This window comes from Cavia porcellus, unplaced genomic scaffold (genome assembly GCF_034190915.1).
Source record: "Cavia porcellus strain 051 isolate PalLab524CR breed Dunkin Hartley unplaced genomic scaffold, mCavPor4.1 scaffold_18, whole genome shotgun sequence".
Taxonomy (NCBI): Eukaryota; Metazoa; Chordata; class Mammalia; order Rodentia; family Caviidae; genus Cavia; species Cavia porcellus.
In genome coordinates this window covers 19,310,261-19,333,785 of record NW_026947501.1, presented here as the reverse complement: position 1 = coordinate 19,333,785, position 23,525 = coordinate 19,310,261, and the positions used below count along the sequence as shown (strand labels likewise).

General features: G+C 45.2%; 1 protein-coding gene across 3 annotated transcripts in view; it reads right to left on the bottom strand.

Moving 5' to 3' along the window:
• Nucleotides 1-17,567: 17,567 nt before the first annotated feature.
• Aftph (aftiphilin) overlaps nt 17,568-23,525 on the bottom strand; it is a 60,700-nt gene continuing 54,742 nt past the window's right edge. For all 3 annotated transcript variants that reach the window (XR_010040584.1, XM_063229515.1, XM_063229516.1), the window contains one exon: nt 17,568-18,699. Coding sequence is in view for 2 of the 3 variants with exons in the window: in XM_063229515.1 (XP_063085585.1) it covers nt 18,555-18,699 (145 nt within the window). In the remaining variant the exon portion in view is untranslated. The remainder of the gene's footprint in view (nt 18,700-23,525) is intronic.

The window sequence follows — 23,525 nt, the reverse complement described above, 5'->3', positions numbered from 1 at the left end:
TAGGAAAGCAGTCTGTGATGTCCAAGCCAAGGCACCCCTCCTGCTCTCAAACCTCCTTTTCATCCCTAGTCACCCCCACTTACTTTGTTGCTCAGGGGCGCAGGAGCCCCCACCCAATGGCCTCAATGGCCTCTACCTTCCCCTGCCTCTCCCACCCCAGGGGACCCACAACCCCCAACCCCACCTCCTCTCCCCACTGCTCCCCACAGGTTCCGCGTCACCTCCCGGCACCCCTGCAGCTGTCCTGCCCAGACTTTAAATATTCCACAGTACACTTAATCGCTATTGAGCTATTACTTTGTGCCAGGGTCCATGCTCTGTCTCTATTAATTTACTAATTGTTCACAGAACCCTTTTATTTTCCCATTTTTCAAACGAAGAGAGCCAGACTAGCTCAGTGGAACTTGCTCGAAGTCAAGGATATCAGGGAGCAGGGCCAGGGCTCTGAGCCCAAGATGCTGCACTGCTCTGGTTTGTAGAAGAGACGCCGGCCTTCTCTTGTGTGCCTGCCCCGAGGAGCCTCCTTTCCAGGGGCTGCTCTCATGTTGGGATTTTCTGACCACTTCTTTTTTCCTTTGAAGATGAGTTCTTCCCCCAGGACAGAAGGGGTGTGTGTGTGTGTGTGTGTGTGTGTGTGTGTGTGTGTGTGTGTTGTTTGGTGGCCTAGGACTCCTGTGTTCAAATGTTCAAGTGATCTCTTACCCCGGCTTCCTGTGCCACCTTGCCCTCCTGTGCCATCCTTATTTGTATGTTTGTTTGTTTGGTACCAGAAATCGAACTCAGGACCTTACACTCATCAGGCAGGCACTGTGCCACTGAGCTATATCCCCCTGTTTTTCCCTTAAATAAACAATATATATTTTGCATAAAGTGGGCTTCACATAGTACCATTTTCAGTGCTGACTTTCACCCTACAGTGTAGGGGATATGCAACCTTTGAAAATGGTTTGTTGGGCTGGGGATTTAGCTCAGTGGCATAAGCGCCTGCCTGGCAAGCGTGAGGTCATGAGTTTGATCCCTGGCTCCACAAAAAAAAAAAAAGAAAAGAAAATGGTTTGCTTATTTATTTATTTGTTGCACTGCTGGAGATTGAACCCTGAGTTTTATATAACCAGTCTACCCCTGGTGTAGACAAACATGCTACCCTGTGAACGTGGGGACTTTTGATGGCTGTGTTAATTTCTCAAGTGATTGTGTTGTGCTTCTTTGCATTACTTTCCTGTTGTTCATTTAAAGCCTCTGATTACTCTCCAGGAGAATCTCCTGCATTGGAATTGTTGGGACAGACCCCATACAATTGGTTCTGAACAAACACTTGCTCTGTCCACCCCACATCTGTGGGCACCACTTAGGTATAACCACAGATCAGCCAGAAACCTCCCCCAGCCTCGCCCTCATCCCCGGTCCCCTGGAAAGGCTCGGGGGCAGGTGGTAGGATCACCCTGTGGGTGGCACTCCAGATCTTCCTTTTGGAATTTTTTTTTGTACCAGAGATTGAACTCACAACCTCGGGCTTGCCAGGCAGGTTTTTATACCAGTGAGCTAACTCCCTGGCCCACATAATCCTTTTTGATCTGGACTCCCATCAGGATTATTCCCTTGAGTTAAGAACAGTGTGGCTCAAAGCCTGTAGGTTGCAAAATGGACTTCCAGCAGGAGACATTCTGTACTGAGCCAAATAATTCTTAACTTTTCTTGGTCCCTAGGTTAACCTCTGTCACCAGTACAGACTCAGGCCTCAGTTTATAAGACACATTTACAAAGAGATGCATATGTTAGGTTTAACTGTCAGTAGGTAAGAAAATTCAATTATATTCTGAGGGGAGGGGAAGGCAACATTTACTTTTTAAATTTTTCTGCATTTTTCTAGGTCTGAGAAGTAGTTTCTTCCTATGAGTTGGCCTTTAGCGAGCTCTCGATCTTCAGGCGCATCCCAAACCTTGGAGAGCCGTTCATCCGGCCTGTGGAGGGCATCCTTCTGGCACGGCTCATGGTTCTCTTAGCAGCAGACTGGCAGTGTGCGCCACCCCAGCATACAAGCCCCTGAGCAGGAGAGCCAGAGCGCTTTGCCAGCCCTGTTGTAAGCAGTTCGAGATTTAATCTAAACAAATGCTAGGTGGATCAATTCTTTGAGAAAATTTGTATCAATCACCCCTTCACTCCTGAGTCTTGCTCAGGAAAAGCCATTTCTATTAAGAACTCAGGGCTGCCTATAGGAGCAGCTGTGTGTTTCACCAGCCGGGCACCATTGGGACCTCTTGGCATCTGAGCGAACAAAGACACCTTTGCTGCCCTCCAGGCGCCCCATCCAGCCTCCCAGACGGTGGATTCCAGAGCAGAGGCTCCAACTTCAGCCCTGGAGATGGGCTTGGAGGGCCTGGGGTCCCCAGCTGGAGCCCAGAGTTCGGGGTGGCCACGGAGTTTGTGTTTCCTGGGCGGGGTTTGGGGGTGGCAGCTGCCGCGGGTCGCAGGACCACGCCTAGAGCTGATCCAGGAGGCCAGAGAGAGGGACGGGGTCGGCATGGGGGTGCAGAGGCCCGGGGTTCAGGCGCCCCCACCGCCGTCACTGCTGCTCCAGGCGTCTGCACCGCGCTGGGTCTGAGGCACGGTGCAGCCGCCCAGGCAGGTTAGGGTCGCACCGGGGGACCGGCCAAGAGTAACGGGAAAGGGCGGCTCTGCAGCCATGGGGACTGGACCCGGCGGACTGAGAGATGGCTGTCATCTCCTTTCCTCTGCGCCTTCAAGCTGACTGGGTCCTTGCCTCTCAGACACCGCTGCCTCGGCTTCCTGTTCTCCTTCCCACAGGGGACAGAAGGCTTCAAGGGCACAGCTGTGCACTCCAGCTTCCCGCAGTTGGTGACTTTAACTGCTCACTTCACCTCCCTGACCTCAGTTTCTCCTTCTACAGGTTGGATGAGGGTGATTTCTGAGGCTCCTCCAGCTCCCGCGGCTTTGATTGTCTACCTTCCACACTTCCCTGTGATGAGCAGAGGGTCACACTGGTCTGGTCCCAGAAGAGAGGTAGAGTCAAAGCCAGGCTTCGGCTGAGGAGTCAGAAGAAAGGCAGGCAAGATGCAAGAGAGGCGGTGGAGGTGCCCGGTGGGCCGGGTGCCCCTCAGTCCTGGCCTGCAAGGCCTTCTTGGGAATCCCCTCACTGTCTGAGTTGTGGGTTTGCAGAAATATGTTTGCCAGGTAATGAGGGAAGGGACAGGAAGAAACATGCAGGCTCAACTGGCAAATCTAGCTGGGCAGGAGGCAGCCGTGGCTGGCCCTCTACTGGAGGCTGCAGGTTAGCGTGGCTCGGCTTCCACATTGCCTTTGGCTGCTGGGCCTCAGGATGCCCTCCCTGCTCAGGGACATGACTGCCCTTTGGGTTTTTAGCTCCTGAGCAGAAAGTCTGGCCATACACATGCACTTCCAAGACTGACTGGGTGCAAATGACATTATTTTCAGCTTAAACTCACATTCCTGTAGATTTATTCAGCATTCAAAAAGCTGGCTCTGTTTTGAGATGGAATCTCACTAGTAGCCCAGGTGGCCTCAAACTCATCATCCTCCTGCCTCGAGTGCGGGGATTATAAGTTGTTCCACCATACTCAGCTAGTTCTTAGTTTGTGAATTTGGCAGCAGCTTCCAACACAGTAACTCAAAGGCTGTCATGTGCCTGCCAGTCCATCCCTGCTCCCCTCCACAGAAAGAAAATATCCTCAAAATACCCAGATAGTGCAGGGCAGTGAAACAGAAATACCTCTCCACGTAGCTTAATGACACGTGTGTGTGTTAGTGTGCATGTGAGTGTGTGTGTGCACATGCGTGGTTATTACCTATTTGTTCACAGAATCTAGGTAAAGGTTAAATAACTAGCAAAAACAACAGGGATGCAGTTGCACCCTGAAGGTGGTCTCTGATCATTGCTCCCGAGTTTAACAACTTGACTTGGTTTTCTGGTTTTTGCTCTTAGTGTAAGTGGCACTGGGCATTGAACCTAAAGCCATGCCTGCTGATCCAGCACTCTACCACAGTGCCACATCCCCGACCCAGGATTAAGAATGCAAAGTTTCATGGCACGTTTTCTCCAAACATCTAGAGCAAGGGAATGTTGAGCCTAATTTGACTCCTTCACCAATTGGTTATGTCCAGGAAGTCAGCCCCATGCCGGACCCATCAGCAGGGCCCAGGGACAGACCCGTTCACATTTTACTTATTCTGCAGCTTCCATACCAACAAGGCTTTGGAAAATGGAAGAGAAACGGAGAAGAAAGGCGAGCTCAGCATGCTGGGTCAACAACGCAAACCACACAGAACATTCCACGGAATTCCCCCTTGAGGCCTGCTTTCTAGTAATGGCTCCAAGACACAAGACCCATACCCGCCCCCTCCCCCAGGTCTGATGGAGGCCATACAGTTATTACAGGGAACTTACTAGCTGGCTCTGCAAAAGAGCCGGGACCAGAAGGATGGGGCCAGCGTTTCTAAAGGACTGGCCATGTGAGAACCACATCTATTTAGCAGAAGTATTTGTTCAAGGGGACGCCATGGCATTGGCTATTCTGTGAAAGGCCCCCTCGAGTTCTGCAGTGTGTGGCCCCAGTACCTGCTTCCTGAGGTACCTGCTCGCACCTGATCTCTCTTGTAAATTGCCTACTTGTGTGACTCCTCTTGAACCCAGTCTCCCCTTGCCTGAGTCCTGGCACTTCTGATATTCACTCTACACCTGCAGAACAGTCAACAGGCACCTGTTCAGCACAGGTAGGACAGCCGGCCCAAGGAGGGGCACTGGATGTGGTGGGCAGGGAGCTGCCCTGTTGTATGTACGGAAGACTCTCCTCCCTGACATTCCCTGATCGGTGCAGAACAGGGAATGAGAATGTGTGTGTGTGTGTGTGTGTGTGTGTTGAGCTTGAAACCCGGGCTCCTTCTTTACCTCTTGGACCTTAAGGCACCTCTCGTAGGCTGAGGGCCCTGGAGATCCCTGGCTGATCCCTGGGTCCCATGAGCTGTCCCCAGGCCTGTACTGAGCTTTCTGGCCTTTCACCTACCCACGGCACCCTGCTTGATCCTTCCGTGGTCACCTGGCCTGGAGCAGCCTCTTGCCTTCTGAATTCCTTTGCTTCTACTCTGGCTCTCAGCCCTCACAGCTGGAGGCATGCAAAGCATGGGACCACCTTGGGCAAGTTGCCCAACCTCCGTGTTATCACGTGCAGCTTGGAGATGGTAACAGGAGAGATCGGGTACCATGGTGTGGCTCGGATGAGAGAAAGCTTGAAAGGTCTTTGGGCACATGCATCTAGAGCCGGGGCCTTTGGGTGTACATTGGTCTGCCATGGACTTCTGGGTGAGTTACTTAATCTCTCTGGGCCTTGGTTTTATTATCAGTAAAGTGAGATGGGACTCATGGCACTTATGTCATAGGACTGTTGGAGAGTAAATCAGCTAACATAGGGGAAGTGTCCCCAGTAGTGGGCTGGTGTTTACTACAAGCCAGGTGGTATCTCGCTGTCATTGTTATATCATTCATGTGGTGCTGGGTGTACAGGGAGCCCTCAAGAAATGATAGCCTGAGCCGAGTGTGTTGTCACACACCCCTGTAGTCCTAGCACTTAGCAGGACAATCACAAATGTGAGTCCTTTCTGGATAATTTAGCAAGACCTGTCTCACAATAAAAAATAGAAAGAGGAGGCTGGGGGTATAGTTAAGGGATATAGCAGCAGCCCTGGGTTCAATCCCCGATAATACAGAGAGAGAGAGAGACACAGAGAGGAAATGTATGAGTTGGGTGTGGTGTGCAGACCTAAAATCCCAGCTACTCGGGAAACCAAGACAACAAAATTGCAGGTTCAAGCCCAGCCTAGTCAACTCGTGAGACCCTGTCTCCTAAATGAATAAATTTTAAAACAGAAAGGAAGAAAGGGACAAGGCTGGTGTGTAATGGCAGAGCACTTGCCTAGCATGCTCAAAGACCCAGTCCTGCGGAAGCAAAAAGAGAATCCAAAACCAAATCCACGGGCCCTGCTCCGCAGTGGCCTGGGTGCCAGTGTGAGGTGGTGCAGAGCAGGACCCAGCACGACTTCATCAGCCCCGGTACCACCACAGCTGCCAGGTACCCCTCCAGGCTTTTGTCACCTTTCTTTTTGGGGTGTGGGGGCAGGTCACAAACTCCCTCAGGGAATGAATGCGAGCTCCAGACCCTCTCCCCCGAGAGTGCTAGAAGCAAATATTCCCAGCACGTTACACACAGTTTCACAAAGGTTCCAGCACCCCTGAGAGCCAGAGTGAGAAGCCTCACCCAGATGATGTGTGTCACTGTCTCATTTGCTGATTTTGCCCTGACAAAAACAAAAGCGAGCCTTCCTCCTCCTCCTCCTCCGTCAAGGGTGTCACCAGCTTCTCCTGGGCCTCCCTACCCCCACCTCCCCAGGGGCCTCTGGCCCAGTGCCCACCCCAAGCCTGGTCCTTGGCGAGGCATTGAATGCAGCACCTGTTCAGCATTTGAGGCTAAGAAAGAAAGTGGGGAGGGCACAGATTTAACATTTGAGAAGTCAGACAAAAGGAATCATCCTCCAAGTCAAGCACCATAATTCACAGGGCTCTTATTTGCCAAGCGGGACTAAATGGTATTTGTGGCCAAGAGGCCCTGGATTCACCCTGACTGTAGAGATCCAGGAGTTGCTCAACTGCTCAAAGTCCAAGGGAGGAGAGGTCCAGGCAGCCTGGGAGCTGCAGATCACACGGTCTGCAGCACAGACTTTATTATTGTTGACTAGATGTAGTTTTCCCCCTACTTTTCCCTGCATAATGTTAAGTATTTTTTGAGATTTCTAGTGTGTATTTCTGGGACAGTCTGGCCTCAAATAGTATCTGTTTACCTGATGTCCATTATGTGCTTGGGGCCAGGGTAGTTGCCTCAGGGCCCATTCATTCATTCATGTCAGGCTTATTTGGTGTATTTTGTATATGAAAAGCTCTTCTAGGCATTGGGAGTACAGTGGTGAATAAGGCAAGCAAGGTCCCTATTCTAGCTGGTGTTGTGGTACATCCCTGTAATCCCAGCACTCAGGATGCTGGGCCAAGAGGATTGCAAATTCCAGGCCAGCCCGGACTCCATGGCGGTAGTGGGGAATCCGTGTCTCAGCATTTGTAATCTTGGCAAGGGCACTGAGAATACAATAGATGTAAGAAATACATGTTGGATGGCAGTGTGTGCTCGGAAGGAGAATCCAGCAGAGGGGGTCCCAAGAGGCCTGGGGTTTACCTAGTGGACAGGGATGGCTCCTTTGACCGGAAGCCAGAGGACTGAGGAGTAAGCCCTCCAGGGGTCTAGGGAGGCCCAGCAAGGAGGAGGTTTTCTATCAGGGGCCCAGCCCTGGATGTTGGGACAGTCCAGGAGAAGGGACAACCTCAGTGCTTACTGCAGGGGCCATCTCGATGGCAGAGTTGCTGAAAAACCCCATACATACAGGTTATATGATCGGAGGAAATAGAGGGGAAACAGAGATCAGTTAAATGGCACCAGGAGACCATCAGATAAATCCAGAATATGGGACATTCTACAAGACAACTGGCCTGATCTCTTAAAAAAAAAAAAAAAAAGAAAAACCTCAGTGTTGTGGGTGTGGTGGTTCACGCCTCTAATCCCAGCACTTAGGAGGCTGAGGCAGGAGGACTGCTCCAAGTTTGAGACCAGCCTCAGCCACATAGGAGTTTAAGGCCAGCCTGAATATAGCAATCAACGTAATGAAAAATAAAAGAGTAAAAGGAGATGAAAAGAAACGTGTGGTTAACTGAGACGCAAACTCCTTGATTAGACCCTTGGGAGAACTCGGATATGGACTGCATCAAATGACGTTCAGGACTCATCACCTCTCTAAGGTGTGAGGTCATCTTTGGATATGATGTTGGTGTGGAGGAGGACATATGATGATTTCTATAATTCATTCCGAAAGCTCCAGCAAGTAAAAGCTAGGCTCTCTGAGGTTTGGGTTGGCTCAAGGGAGGAGAACGAGGTGCCCCCGGGACATGGCAGCTGTCCTGGGATTGGCCAGGCACTGAATGCTGGGCAGACCCTGGGCTGCGTCCTTCTGGTGTTCCCAAGGAGAAAGCACATCAGCACCCGCCAGCCCGAGGCAAGATGGGCTCTGTCTGTGTCCTCCCCACAATGTTTATAGCCCCCCTTGCCTTAAGTTAAAGCCAGAAAAAGCACTAGAAATTTAGGCTCACCATATGACAGTTTAAAATGTCGGCAAATTGCTAAGAGTCACCTTTTGTGGCAGTGCCCGGAAGGAGCCCTGAGACCTCCCTGGATTTCAGGGAACACTGCCAAACCCCCAGCCCATGTTCCCTCCATCCATCCTATCAGGGCCACTGCGTGGAGCTGAACCACCTCGGTAGCTTCATCAGCCAGCAAAAATGCAGGCTGCTCACGGCGGCGGCTTGATCAGAAGCTGCCGGCCTGCCCGGCCACCTTCATTCAGCTGTGCCATGTACACCTTTATGCCCTAAACAGCTCCCGAGTCCAGCAACAGACACGGTAGGCCCTCCTTAAGAACTTGGCAACTTAAATAATAATAATACTAATAATAACAATAATATCCAATGTTTTTAGAGCTCTATTTCCAAATGTGTAAGTTTGGCATGTGTACCATCGTCCAAATGTTGGTCCCCCAAATTTATACGTTGACGCTGCAGCAGCCAGTAATTGGGAAGGGGTGACTGGTGAGCCAGAGCCCCATGGATGGGATCGGCACCCTTGGAAAGGTAGCCTGAGGAGCCTTTCCTGTTCCTGCGTGTGAGGTACAGCAAGAAGGTAGCCCTGGGGTGGCAGAGCGGCTTCCCAGATACTGGATTCTCTGGCACCTTGATCTGGGATGTCACCACTGCTGGCACTTTGAGCCATTACTGTGTCTAGGTTTCTTAGTCTGAGATATTTTGTTATAGCAGCCAGAATGGACTGAGACAGTGAGCTCTTTTACGTCTCCTGAGAGGGCTGGTTTGTAGTTTTACTTTACGCCCCACCCTCATTCTCCAGCCCATTCTGGTGGTTGTGACATTCAGGACCAAGCGCCAGCGATCTGGTACCTGGGAAGCCGCTTCGCTACCCGGATGCTGCACCTCACACGCAGGTCTCACGACCAGGATGGGCAGTGCCAGGTTCAGATTCTGGCAGCCTTATTCTTGCTTGTCTTCTGGGTGCAACGCTTGGGCCACATCTTCTGTGCCCTCAAAGGCTCAGGATTCCTTTGGGCCAGGGGCTGGCACGGCCTAGGAAATCCCTGAGCTGCCTCAAACACAAAACCCAGCGTCCTTAGGTTCTTTGTTCCCTACTCAGCCCCACATTGAAACAATTATCTAAAATAATAGCTCATCCCTTTTCTTTCCCAGTGCTTTAGAAGTACACCACAAGATAATTAAAACTCGGCCGGTTGGCAAGTGTCACCTTCCAAGGGGGTGCCTGGGAAGACCCTTTCTCGAAAGGTCACCGGGTGGAGGGACGGACTTGGTGGCTGACACTTCCCTCCAGTGGGGAAGATGATTATGTCTTTAAATAACTTCGGATTTTTTTTTTTTTTTTTTTTTTTGCCAGTTATTAGGGAAAGGGACCTAAAGTAGCACCCCGCCAGCATCTGCAGTTAGGACTGTCACTTCATCCTGTCTTTGCTCCTCTTTTGGTGCTGGATTGCCTGTCATTTCCCCATCAGTGGAGCAGATAAATACCAGCTGTCACCGGTGGGCTCTGCCCAGATTTTCTACCCTCGAATGCATCCTTTCAACAGGTGTCTGGTGACACAGGGCCCAGGAGGTCCTGTCTGCCTCACAGATGTTAGATTCTAACCACAAAACCAAAAAAACCTGGGGTGGGAAAGAAATGTCCAGATTTTACTGAAAACGAAGCTCTCCAGGGCCGCTGACTCAGGAGTTTTCTTTCCAAACATCTGAAACAGCAAACAGATTGTAAATGAGGGGGGGGGGGTTACAAGATAGTAGCTGAGGGGCAGAGGTGCCTCCTGCTCTTCCGGTGGCTGGGCCGAGGCTGCACCAGCAGGACACTCACAGCCCAGAAAGGGGATTAAGTGGGGGCAGGGGAAGGGATCAAGATGCAATGGGGCATGAGATGAATGTTAGGTTAATTGGAAAAAGAGTCAAGCCTCCGCTTTGCGCCAAGGGAGAGCGTTTTCTTTTGACAGGGGTTGACCACTCATCTGGGCCATTCTCTTGAGCCAATGAATTAATGATTTCAACTAAGATCTAAGTTTGAGCTTTCGAGGCAAAAATAAAGTCAAGCAAACTGTAACCCTGGTCAGTGCTCTGGGTGATGTTTCCCATGACCAGAGCATTAAGTGGGGAGAGTGACAGTCCTCAGGAACGTGGCTTTCCTCACACTGAGTGAAAATACTGACTTCAGACAGTGTCTGTCCAGTTGAGAGCTAAGGCTTGAGTTGGTAATGGAGGCCGTCCCCTGTGGCTAGCTTTGGCAGTCATCCTCCTGAACGTGGGGTCTTGGGGTCAAGATGAGGGGCTGAGCCCCAGAACCACAAAGTCAGAAGAAGCTCCCCTATTCTGTCTGCCTCCACTGCCAGGCCAAACACAGAAGACACAAGTCTTGCTTTGGGTAACAGACAAGAGAAAAAGGACTGCGGTACAAGGCTGGACAGCAGTGGGCTGCTGGGCAGGCTGGCTGTCACAGGGAGCACGCTCTTAGGTGCCTGTGGAACACTGACTGCAGGTTAGGGCTCGCCTGTGAGCTAGTGATACCCTTTTTGAGGGGTCTTACTCTGAGCCTTCCCTGGGCTGCCCAGGGTCTGAGAGGCATCCTACGGATTCCCCGTGACTGTCCACTCTGGACATCCTCCAAGGAATGGTCAGGATGGACACAGGTGTGACAGTCTTTCCTGCAGAGGTGTATGCTTTTCAAATAGGGGCCGCCTGGTGGTGTGGGGTGTAGGACTGTACCCCAAGACAGGCTGAGATCATCCTGTATGCAGTGCTTACCTGCTGCTTGCACGAGGTGGGACAAAACAAAAATAGCATTTGGTAACAACGGAAAACCATAGGGTTGGAGTCAGGATTTGCTTCAGAACTTGGGAGAATTATTCAAGTCTGCAGTTTATAGAACAGGATTTATATTGGGAATATTAAAAGCATATATATGTGAGAGTGTGTGCTCATGTGCGTGTGCATGCACACATACACTTTTTAGTTTTTCTTTGCTTTTTTTGGTACTGGGAATTGAACTCATGACTTGCTAGGCAGGCGCTGTGTCATTGAGCTATATTATATCCCTGACTATCAAGAGTATTTGTAGATGAAGGCAAAGCATGGGTTCTAGGGCTTCTGTGTTTCCCTGAGGGGTTTATGCATCAACTGGTTTAGGAAGCATCAAGATTAAAGTCTGTCCATGTGCCAGGCACTGTGCAAGGACCAGGGGCACAAATGTGAGCCAGATACAGCTCTGATCTCATGGAGCTCACAGCCTGAAGTTCATGTTCAGGGAAGCAAGGTGGGTGGCAGCATGACAACCGCATCCTGCTGAGAGGCTGGTACTCTGTGTCCAGTGTCAGGCTCTGCGGTCGTCCTGACATGGGGGTGAGACTCTCCTGCCTCCTGGTTGTGATCTTGGAGTAGTTCTGGAATGTTCCCAGTCTTGCTTTTCCTTACCAATAAAACAAAGGTAAGTACAATGCTATTACCTCTTAGAATTACCGTCAGGGTTGAAGGGAGAATGTGCAAGATCCAGCTTCTGGTATTTAGTCATGCTCTTCATGAATGTAACAAGTTTCACTATGAGTGTTACAGGGTCAGAGGGTTTGCAAAGCATTCTGGGAGGTTTGGCTGCCAGCTCTGGTCAGTGAGGGCGGTTCAGAAAGCCTTCCAAAGGAAATGGTATCTGTAAGAGGGTGCGACAGTGTTCTCCTGGGGGAGGGGCTAGCTTGGGCCAGCCCTCAGGGGCATGTGGTAACCAACAAGAGCTCCCCGTATAGAGAAGGGGCAAACCCAGGACCTACAAGGTGCAAGAGGTTGATTTTGTCTAGGGGGATGGGAGTTGGGTGCATGAAGGACATTTAACTGGGAAAGAGCATTCATTCTGTCAGCATAGTGGAAGATTATATTGGGATGAAGAAGGTCATGCGTATTGTACTGGGAGGAAGATCTTGTGCAAGCTGTTACTGTCAACAGTCAGACTTAAAGAGAGGAGATGGGTATCTAGGGCTGATTGACAGGACTCCAGGAAGAGGAGTGGGGTAAGAGCGGCCATGGATATGGGCTGTGGGCAGCGGAGAAAAGGTCTGCCAAGGCCAGGGGGATAGTGGGCAGCTCCAGGAGGGCCAGGGGAGCCACAAAGAGGGGGTGCAGCTCCAGGGAGAGGCGAGGATGAGGATCTCCATCCAGAGCACTTGTTAGGAGTTTTGCTGAGGATTCTATAGAGGAAACAGTGTCGAAGCCGAGCACAGCCCTTTCTCAGGTGGTCACAGGAAGGGGACATCAGGTTTCCTCATTTTACTGCTTGACCTTTTTGATCTTTCACGATCTAAGCCACTGACTCAGGAGAGAGCTGGTGAGGTAGCAGAGGACCTTGATGTCCCATGAAGGGAGAGACCAAGGGCGAGGGCCAAACGAGCCAAGTTTATATCTCACAACGTCATTTAGAGTTTACGGTAACCACCACTTTATGCCATAAACCCTCATTTGGAAAGCCGAAGCTGAAGAAAGGGACCAATTTTTGAAAGAGATAAATTTATTTATTTTTTGGCTGGACTGGAGCTTTAACCCTGAGCCTTTGCACCGTGCTATGTATCCCCAGCTCCTTTCCATCTTAAAATTTTGAGACATGGTCTCACTATGTTGCTGAGATACAATGTGTAATCCTAAGATTACAGGCATGTATTACCAGGCCTCGCTGAGTGAGGTAAATTCAAAATAAAATACTATATAAAGTGATATGCAATATCATCTTCAGAGATGGTCCAGGCTGAAAAGGTAACTGAATGGTGGTTGACTGAAATAAAACATATGCCTTAAGGGCTGTTTTAATATTCTGGTGGCCAGGCTTTTTGACTTACTACTTTCAGGAAGACAAACAATCATATTCTTCTACCATGAGCTTTTTTATTTATTTTTATTTTATTTTTTGTCTTTTTCATTTCCATCGGTACCAGGGATCAAACTCACGACTGCCTGCTTGCAAGGCAGGTGCGTATGCCGCTGAGCTAAATCCCCAGCCCCCGAGCTTTTTTATTCTCATCATCATGCCATGATACTGACCTGGATGAATGATAAAAAATTATTATTATTGTCTTTTTCATTTTTATCGGTACCAGGGATTGAACTCACGACCGCCTGCTTGCAAGGCAAAAAAATTATTTTTTAAAAAATTATTTACTGAACATTTACAGTGTTCCAGGAATGATAAGGGGTTACCCTCCTTTATTGTTTTATCCTGGGGAGACATTGTCTTCTGCCTCTTACATCATCCTTATACCTCCTTTGAGTACTGAGTCACATAAACTCCCAAGTACGTAAGATTTTAGGAATCTGGATTTTTTTTTTTTTTTTTTTTCTGTACTGGGGATTGAACCCAGGACCCTGTGCATGCTAGGCAAGTGCTCTACTACTGAGCTACACCCCCAGCACTACATGCTGTTTTAGAGATTACCTATGGAAACGCTCAGGATAGCCCCTGAGATGCCCAGATGTGTGTGACTGAATTCCACAGGGCTTTTCCTGTTATCATGGGCGAGAAGAATAGATGTAGATGTCACTGGGCTGAGAAGCCATTATACCCAGTCTTTCAGGCACACTGGGCAGAGTGTTGCAGAGGTTTTTTTCTGGTCATTTGTGTTGGAGGCTTGAGTCACAGAAGGTATTTATAAATCTGTAGGTGACAAAGTTGAGGCAAGAGGAAGCCTGTGTGCTACGTAATGAAGTAGAGATGTGACGGGATGAACACTTAAGACAGTGGTCTACAGTGGACGTCGTGGAGGTTGGAAAAGGATGAATACAAAACTCTACTTTTAGTTCTAAAAACTCAGTGATACAAGCGGATGCTAGAGAACACCCCAGCTTGATGGCAGTCGGGGAAGGGGCTGCCCACACAGTGAGTTGCCATAGTCATGCAATTTAAGGCTACATTAAAAGCAATGTTTGAAATAAACACGAGCCCTGTGCCAACGGTGAGGCAACATCTGCTCAACCCTGGAGAGCACATTTTAAGAGGAATTTGGCAAACTGGACAAAGTCTAGTGACTGATGTGTACGGGAAGGAACACAACAGTGATCTTCAGATATTTATGGAAGAGGGATTAGCTTTATCCCAAACACCTTGAGAGTGGTAACTTGAACGAACAGGAGGTTACAGGGAACCAAGTTTCCACACAAAGTTAACGATCAGCGCTTCCAACAAAATACATGTGAGGGGCTGTCTTCAGTGGCCTGAGTCCAGTGAATCCCTGCAAATGTTCAGGCAAAGGCTGAGTCAGCCACTTACTGAGAGGAGAGAGGTAGAAGAGTGTAAACAAAAAGTGAGTTAAGAGAACTGGGTTCAGGTCCTGTCTCTGCTTAAAATGTATAAAATATTATGCTTATCAGCCCTATAAGGCTGTCGTTGTCTAAAGCTTTTCTCTACCTTAGTTTGTCTGTGGGCGGTGTGCCACATGAGCCCGCTCTCGGGATCAAACCCAGGGTGCAGCACGGGCTCAGCATGAATACTAACACTGAGCTATAATCCCAGCTGCTACCTCAGTGCTGGGTTCTCCAGGCTCCAATTCCGCATTTCATGGATGAACTGAGGCTTAGAAAGGGATTTGCCCAAGATGTTAGAGCAGCTATTGGTACAGCCGTTCCACACTCCTCTGACCTCCTCTCTTTATTTCTACCCGTGATATACTTTAGCACTTTACCTCCACGTAAACGCCTTACTGCCCTTGACAGATTCTTTTCCCTCTTGAAAAGATTTGAGGTACAGCAAGCAGCCTGAGACAGTAATCCTGGAAATAGTTTTCCTGTGCATGATTTTTCAGCCACACGCTGTTCACACAGGCTGACGTAGAATGGTGCCTGTAGACTTCTGGTTGCTCAGACCATCTATTGCTCTTCTTTCCTATTTCCAGAATCCATCTACTTTAAGATGGCCACCAAGAATAAAGGTATTTCCTAAGCTTTTTTGCAGCCAGATAGGATGCCACAACGAAGTTCTAGCCAGTAAAGGTAACTGGAAATACTCGGTGTCTCACAGAAAGCACCCCCACTGGAGGAGAACGCCTTCCTCGTCCTTCTCCCATGACCAGCAGAATGCAGGCAGATGGCCATAGCCTGAACAATGACCTCGGACCACGTAGAAGCTGCACGCTGACTCGAGCTCAGTCTGGACGACTCTGTAGGGCCCTCACTAGTCCTAGGCGGGTCCAGTGTTTCACTGGAGAAAAACTGCTTTTGCCATCATCATCCTTCTCATCAACTGTCACTGGTTATGAGACTATGGGATTATTTAACATATCACTAAAGAAAAGAAGAAACAATCCTTCCAATTGCATGACACATTCCAATTTCAGAAAACTAAAAATGTGGCAAAATTCTGTCTTATTATATAAATGTGGTATTTTGGATTTTTGTTACAGCCAACCTTAATCATAATTGATTCAAGACACATGAATGAGGTCTGCGGATTTAGCTCAGTGGCCTAAGTGCCTGCCTGGCAAGCATAAGGTTATGAGTTTGATCCCCAGTATATATATAAAAAAAAAGAAACATGAATGAAAAGATGACTTTCTAAAGAAACACACACACACTCACGTCATGTAGAGGGAAGTTTCTTGGTAAGAAACGACTCAGAATAAGAACAGGGACCTGACTCAGTTTAAGGATGTTTTCGTCTGTGCTTCCCAGTCTGCTTTAGATTTAACCTCAGCAGTCACTTACGGTGATTTGGACTTGGCCATAAAGTGGGGCAGGACCTTAAAGATAAGAAGCTGGTTTTAAAGTATAGAAGACATAAAGTTGATGGCTAAACCAGTATAATCTGGCCATTGGGGATCCCACTCCTTGGCTTTTCCCCCTCCCCAACTCTGCAGGGTCTTCCTAGTTCACTTCAAGAAAGGGAAGTGTTCCAGGTCCTTCCAGAAGGGCACTAGGAGCTTCCTGGCTTAATTTGAGCAGGGTGGAACATGAAATGGACCAGCTTTGGTCCTTGGTACTGGTGCACTGACTTTAACCTAGGGCAATCCCATATTAACTATTGTGACTGATATAGCAAAACCCAATATAACAGGAAGTCTGGCTTATTTAGAAGTGGTTATAAGAAAGATCCATTCTATGAATCATTAAGATAGGGTCATTTTCATCCCACTCAATCCCACTCAGTCATTTTAAAGTGCAAGATATTGCATTGTTAAGTGGTTGTTTCTTCAGGGTCTCCAGAAGCCTTTGCAGGGTTTGCTGGTAACACACTGTGCAACCATTTACTGACAGTCTACACATGACAAGTTCTTCTTTTGGAGGTGATAAGTTCTTTACATCTTTTAATACATCAATTCCATGAGTTGGTAGTGGTCTTATTTTGGTTAACGTAAATCAGGCTCAAAGTTATTAACTTTCTCGTAACACAACTGTTAGGTGGGCTTATTACCATTTGGCTGTCAGGTACTACAGAAACAGACCCAAAACTTTGGCTACTGACACATGTAAAGTTCGCTTAAGGAGCTATCTTATCTTCTTCCATCAGAAAGGTGAACACCTGGCACTGAATATGACTATTCTGAGGGACAGGCTTTTCTGAAAAGGAGGGAAAAAAATGTGGGGGAAAAGCATCCCATCACGCCAGGCCATTCTTATATTACATTCCGGCGGGCGAGCATCCAGTGGCCTGTGTAACAGCCTGCAGCCAGACTTCTGCTGACAATGGAGGTGCAAGAACATCCCCGAAGTGGGTGAGCTGAGCTGCTGTCAGCTGTCTGTCTGTTCCTTAGGAAATATATACCATCTAATAACATCTAAAACTTTAGAGATTTTCAGCTCATCTAATTTCATGCATATACTTTCTTGGAAAGAAAAAATATTTCTTATAAATCTTTATTTAACTGTGCCAATATTCTGAAGAACACATGTTCTTTTAATGAATCATGGGAATCTCTTTTACAATCTCCTGTTGTATGTATAAAAACAGCTAGCTAGGCATGGTGGTGCACGCCTGTACAGCCAGCGCTCTGAGAAGCTGAAGCAGGAAGATCACAAGTTGGAGCCTGGCTTGGGCAATTTAGTGAGACCCCATGTCAAGCAAATTTTTTAAAGGCTGAGGATATAGCTCAATGCAAAGGTCCTGAGTTCAGTCCTACTGAGGGGAAAAAAACAGGTTTGACCACTAAAAGTACTGATCCAATCTTTGTAGGACAGATTCTAATCTTCCTAATTTTAACAAAGCAGAATTCCTACCAAATATATCGCCTTTATTCATTAGTTTATAGTACTAAAACTCCATGTCTAAATGTATTATATTTTCCTCAGAAACCAAATAAAACTTTATTATCCGAATGCATCACATTTTTCCTCAGATATCAAAGTACAAAGACACCAGACTAAATTTCTTTTAAATTATTTTATTTTTGTGTAAGCTAAAAGGAAATTTACACACTGAAATCTCAAAAGACCTGGGCATGCACATTAACCTTGTCAGAGGTTCCTCTACATGTCTTTCTTTTTTCCATAGGAATTTCCCCAAACATTTAAAACCCATCGTTTTTACTGTATTTACAGCCTAAACCATAGCAATCTATGATTATGTCATTTTACACTGTGCAAAATCCTCAAAAACTAGTGGTATGACAGAACAACAACAAAAAAAATCAGTAACAATTTCATTGTAAGACATTCATATAATTTGGTCCTTCTCTAAATTAAACTGATGTAAAAACAAGACACAATCTCTTTAAACCCCTCCAATCAAGTGCCAACAATGATCTATATCCTATAACAAAAGAGTAACTGATGAAATGCCTTGAAAAAGGTCAAACAGCAATATGCCAGGTTGAAAAGATTTAAAAAAGAGCCCAAAAATGTTAACAAATGCCAGATCTGAAACAAACCCTCACACACAAAATTAAAAAAAAAAAAAAAATCAAACAGGGACTCCGGAGCTTTTATGACAGCAAAACTATTAAAGATAGGATATGAAAAATTAAGAGGCCACTCAATGCAATCCGAAAAGACTGAAGGGGATTTCACAGACAGTGGAGATTTGAGTTTTTAATTTTCTTTTTTTATTTCAAAAGTTTTATAAGAAGGACACCACCAGTGTATTTCACAAAGACATAAATGTATACACCCCAGCAACACAAAAAGAATAAATCTTCAAAAATGTTCACCCCCAATTATTTACATTTTTTTCTAATATAAATTTAGGACTTCGGTATGTAAATAAATATACATTACTATGTATATCTTTCTAGTGTGGCTTACCAACAAATCAGCTGAACTTGACTTTTTTTTATTAAGAGCAGGTATGCTTTTGATGGTGAGGAAGGGATGGAAGAGAAGAAGAGCAATCGCAACTGTCCAGTTCACAGCAGTATCAGTCTGCTTGTCCTTGGGAGCTTGTGGAAGGTGTTAATGTGGCTGGGAACATTAACACCTTGGCATGCATGAAGGTCAAGTCAGGAAGGCTGGCGATCACCTTGATAGCTTCTTCACTCAAGTGTTCTTCTCTTTTTGGTTTCCTATCAACAAATGAAAAAGGACAAAAGTGTTACTAAGATTTCTACACAGGTCAAACGGAAGAAAGCCCACTCTGAAGCAGCAGTTGGTGACTGCTGAGGCATCTTTTCCTCTGCTACTCCTCAATCTTTTAGTTCTTCTGTGTTCTGTGCTCCCTGCACCAGATGCCAAATCTCTTACGAGGAGCAATGCATGACCTCTTTCGGCGTGTACAGTACACTAATGCTAGGTATGCAGATACTTGCATGTATGTGTATATGGCTCACAGCTTTTTTTAAGGGTGAAAGCATCTACCCAGACATAACTTTAAAAAGCAACAAAACAGAAGTATAGTGCCAAAGCCCTAACAACACCTCACCCACCTGAATTTCTCTCAGCCCCCTGTAAAACTACCAAAGTTATCTACACATAAAGTGTGTGTGGCATGAGGCACCATGAGTCATTCTGACGTTAGGCTTTCTGTATCTCTAGTGGGGAATTCCAGGATAAAGGCTTCAGCCGGATGGGATGCAGGCAGTGGCAGGAGGGCTGGATGCAGGTGGGAGGCCAGGGGAAGCCATTTCCAAACCCTCTGAATCCTGTAGATCAGGGTTTTTTTTTTTTTTTTGTACCAGGGATTGAACTCATGACTGCACACTTGCAAGGCTGGCACTTATGCCGCTGAACTAAACCCCAGGCCCAATCAGGTCTGTTTTACTATACCTACCATGTGTATGAGTGAGCAGTTTGGAACCTAGCACAGTTATGAAAATCTCTTGGTAAGCAGGGCTGTCCTAGTAGATAAGCTGTAGAAAATGCTAAATGAGCCTCAAATGTTGCTCAAATTGAGCATGGTACTGTAATCCAAACTCTCTCCACCCATGTTAAATATACTGAAGGAATAGGTATAATATAATAGGTATAATAAGTTATTAATTTTAGACCAAAGATGATTTAAATTAACTGTGGAAAACCCAATTCGCTTTCATGATAAAGGACAGTTGGTACTCTGTTAGATATAATACGTCATGTCATTTCTTCACCTATTTTCTTTGTCCTTGGGATAGGGAGCAGAAGTTGGGGGTTAGGCACAGAGAGAGAGAGAGAGAGAGACAGACAGACAGACAGAAAGACAGTCTATTTAATATGTAGACTTTTCTGTTGTTATCTGTTTTGAATGGAGGCTGAAATTAGACTACAGAATGAATGTAAAACCCAATAGCAGTCTTCCAGGACTAAAGTTCTTCAATAGGTAAACAACTTCAGGCATATCAGTAGATCAACTAATATGAAACTCAATTCTAGTGTTTCTCAGAAGAGTAGACTAGCAATCAACATTTTTTTGTTTAAAACCAACATTTTCAAATGCACTTAAATGGTAGCAATACTGTCAGGTGAATGTTTGATGTGGAACTGGATACTTGCATCATTTCAAAGTCCAACTAGCTATTTTACTCTCTAGTCTGAAAGCAAAAAACTGGAAGCCTATAAGGTCAGTCTCCACCAAAGGTCAGTCTTAGCATCCCTAACGATGCAGACCGCTGGATACTAGGTGTCTTTTGATGTGACATGACATCTATGATGTCGTTTAGCCAAAATGTTAACTCTGCACTTGTAAGCCTTAAAGATATAATTTACAAGAAATCAGGGAAGCTGGGTGTGATGGTGCATGTTTGTAGTTCTAGCTGTGGCAGGAAGATCGCTACCAGTTAAAGGCCAGCTTTTACTACAAAGCAAGACCCTGTCTCAAAAGGAACCAGGGCAATATAAAGAGTGTTACTTGAAGGAAGCAAACAGATGCAAAGAAATCTAGAGCTTAGGACATTCAGTAGGATTCACGGTCCTTTAATGAAGTAATATTATTAAACAAAAAGCAAAAGGAATGGGAGAGAGACCCTATGTTAAAAAAAAATTTAAGGTTTATAATGGCCAGGTATAATAATCCTGGATTGAACACTGGTTTGTACAAAGAAGGAAGGACACAGCCGGCACAATGTGACTAGAGCTGGGTATTTCATGAAATGAAAATGCACTGAAATTAACAGACGTAGATCACTGACTACAAGTGTAGGTTCAATTAAGTATGGATTATGAAATCTCATTTTTGGTTAAAAAACACACATGTATATGTCCTTGGAAAAAGACCTGAAAGAATATTAAATGATCTGAATGTTAAGAATGTGATACTTTAGTTCTAGTTTCCTTTAATATGCCTTATTTTTTCTATACTGAAAAAAAAAAGCTACTTAAAACAATAACAAAATTATACCTAGCTGGACTTTTCCATTTGTGGAGTGCAGGTGGGTATAAAAAGGAGAAAAAAGAAGCTTCTAACAAGAAACAGTTGGTAAACATTATTCTAATATTTTTACCAATTTGTTTTACTTCAGAGATACAACCTCAGGAAACATGAAGGTGTATTTTAAAATTTCAAAAAGCTTACATAATTTATAGTTTGTGCATTTATTTGTAATCATTGCAAATTTATGAGAGCTAGTCTTAAAATGTAAGAAAGAAAAATGCTTGAGTAGAATTTGAAAATAGTTGTATCATGACCTTTTTGTCAAAGTCAAAGGCAATGACCTAACTTTGTTCTCCATACTAACTAAGCTCTACTCTTTTTGTTAGTGGAATACAATTGAGTCGAGAAATAAACATCTATGCTCTTTTTTTGTTGTTTATAAATAAGCACGCCAAGACTTTTCAATGAGGGAAAGTCAACGAACTGTGGTGGGCCAAATGGATACCCATATACAAAAAAATTAACATGGATCCCCTTCCTCATACCATATACAAACATTAATTTAAAATGGATCAAAGATCTAAATGTAAAGGTTGAAATTACGTAAAACTCTTAGAAGAAAACCTACATATACACGTTCCTGACCCTGTTTTCCACAAAAACAGCAGCAAGAGAACAAAAATTTATATATATTTGTCTTTCAAAGAATATTAAGAGTAAGGTAATCTGCAGAATGAAAGTAAGTACTTGCAAATCATATGTCTGATAAAAGTAAGAAAAAGTCTAGTATGTACATGTAATAATTCCACATGAAGAATTTGTAAATATTATATTTTGCAAAAATGTACCAAAAAAAAAAAAAAAGGAAAGTGGTCAAGAGATAGGTGCTAGAGGGGAGAGGGTGAAAAGGGAAAGAACATGAAGAAAGGAATTAAGATGTACTATGTACATGTACATTATGTTCTGACATTGAACATAAATGTTATTTACTACATACATGTACACAAACTTTAAAAAAGGCTAGTTAGTAGTTATAATACACAAATAACTCATGAATCGTCTAATAAAAGATAGGCAAAGGTAATTATTAGGGAAATACAAATCAAAATAGGTATCATTCCATACTCACTAGAAGGACTATAACCAAAAACTCAGACAATAACAAGTATTGGGGTGGGGAGGTGAACAAACTGGAATACTCATAAATTACTAGTAGGAATATAAAATGGTGCATTACTTTGGAAAAGTTTGACAGTTCCCAAATAATTAAACATAAGCGGAGTGTGATGACCTATCCCTATAATTCCGGCTACCTGGAAGACTGAGGCAGAAGGACTGCAAGTTTAAGGCCAATCTGAGCAAAATGGTGACATCTTCTCTTCAAAAAACGTGGTAGTGGAAGGAGGGCTGGAGATAGAGCTCAGTACCCCTGGGTTCAGTCACAGCACCACAAAACAGAAACAAGGTGCAACAGATCTACTCCCGAGAGAAATGAAAATATTTGTCCACAAAGAAACTTTTATGTAAGTGCTCTTAGCAGAATTATTCACAGTTAAAAAGTAAAGGCAATCTAAATGTTTACCAATTGATAACATAAATAAAATGTTATTTTGTCATACCACCTTAGAAGGAACTATATACTGTACATGCTATATGCATGGACTTGAAAACACAATGCTAAGTGAAAAGAGTCATTTTCAAACCATATACATTCTCAAAACAGAGTTGGTAACTTGCTTTCATTTTATTTTAAATATGAAGCTGGATAGGAATCAATGCAACATAATACTGCTTCCAGGATGTGTGCTACAGTTTTAAAGGTAAATGTAAAGGTCACGTATTTATTTTTTTAGTTCACAATAATGAAAATTGAGAGTAACTTCAAAGTGACAGGGATTGAGAACATTCCCTAGTGCATAGCATGTTCCAAGAATGAGTTAAAACATTAGAAGAGCAAGTTAAAATGTGGTTTAGAGCTCCTCCTAATGGCACACAGAATGAATTCTCATTACTAGGACTTAGAAAATTCTAGTTTGGATGTAGTGACCGCAAGGTAAAAAGGTACACAGTGAGCAGTAAGGTCATTCAGAAATAGCAGGAGAAAAGCCTATATAAAAAAAATCATCATGTTTCCGTTATTAAAAGTCAAATGTGCATATATAGAAAAAAATTTTATATGAGGAATTTCTAACTGGACGTGTGATACACTCCTGGAATCCTGCAATCTTAGGAGGAGGAGGATTGCAGATTCAAGAACTGGATAAACTCAGCAACTTAGATTTCTCAAAACAAAAAGGAGGGTGGGAGCTGGGTTTGTAGCTCAGTGAAAAGACCCTGGGCTCAGTGCCCTGGACTGAATGAAAAACAAAACAAAAACAAAACAAAACAACAAAACAGGAAAAGGTTTCAATTTGAAGACATACTTGAAAAGAGGATAAAATTACAAAGCAAACATTTCTCCAATATTTATTTTCATTAGTAGATGTTTGCAGTACACAATGATTATCCTCACTGTGGCAAGCTGACACAGCTACATAAAACTCTTAATTCTTTTTACTTCCACTCAGTTTCCCTTCTCTCTTTCCTCCTTTCATCTCTTGGTTTCCT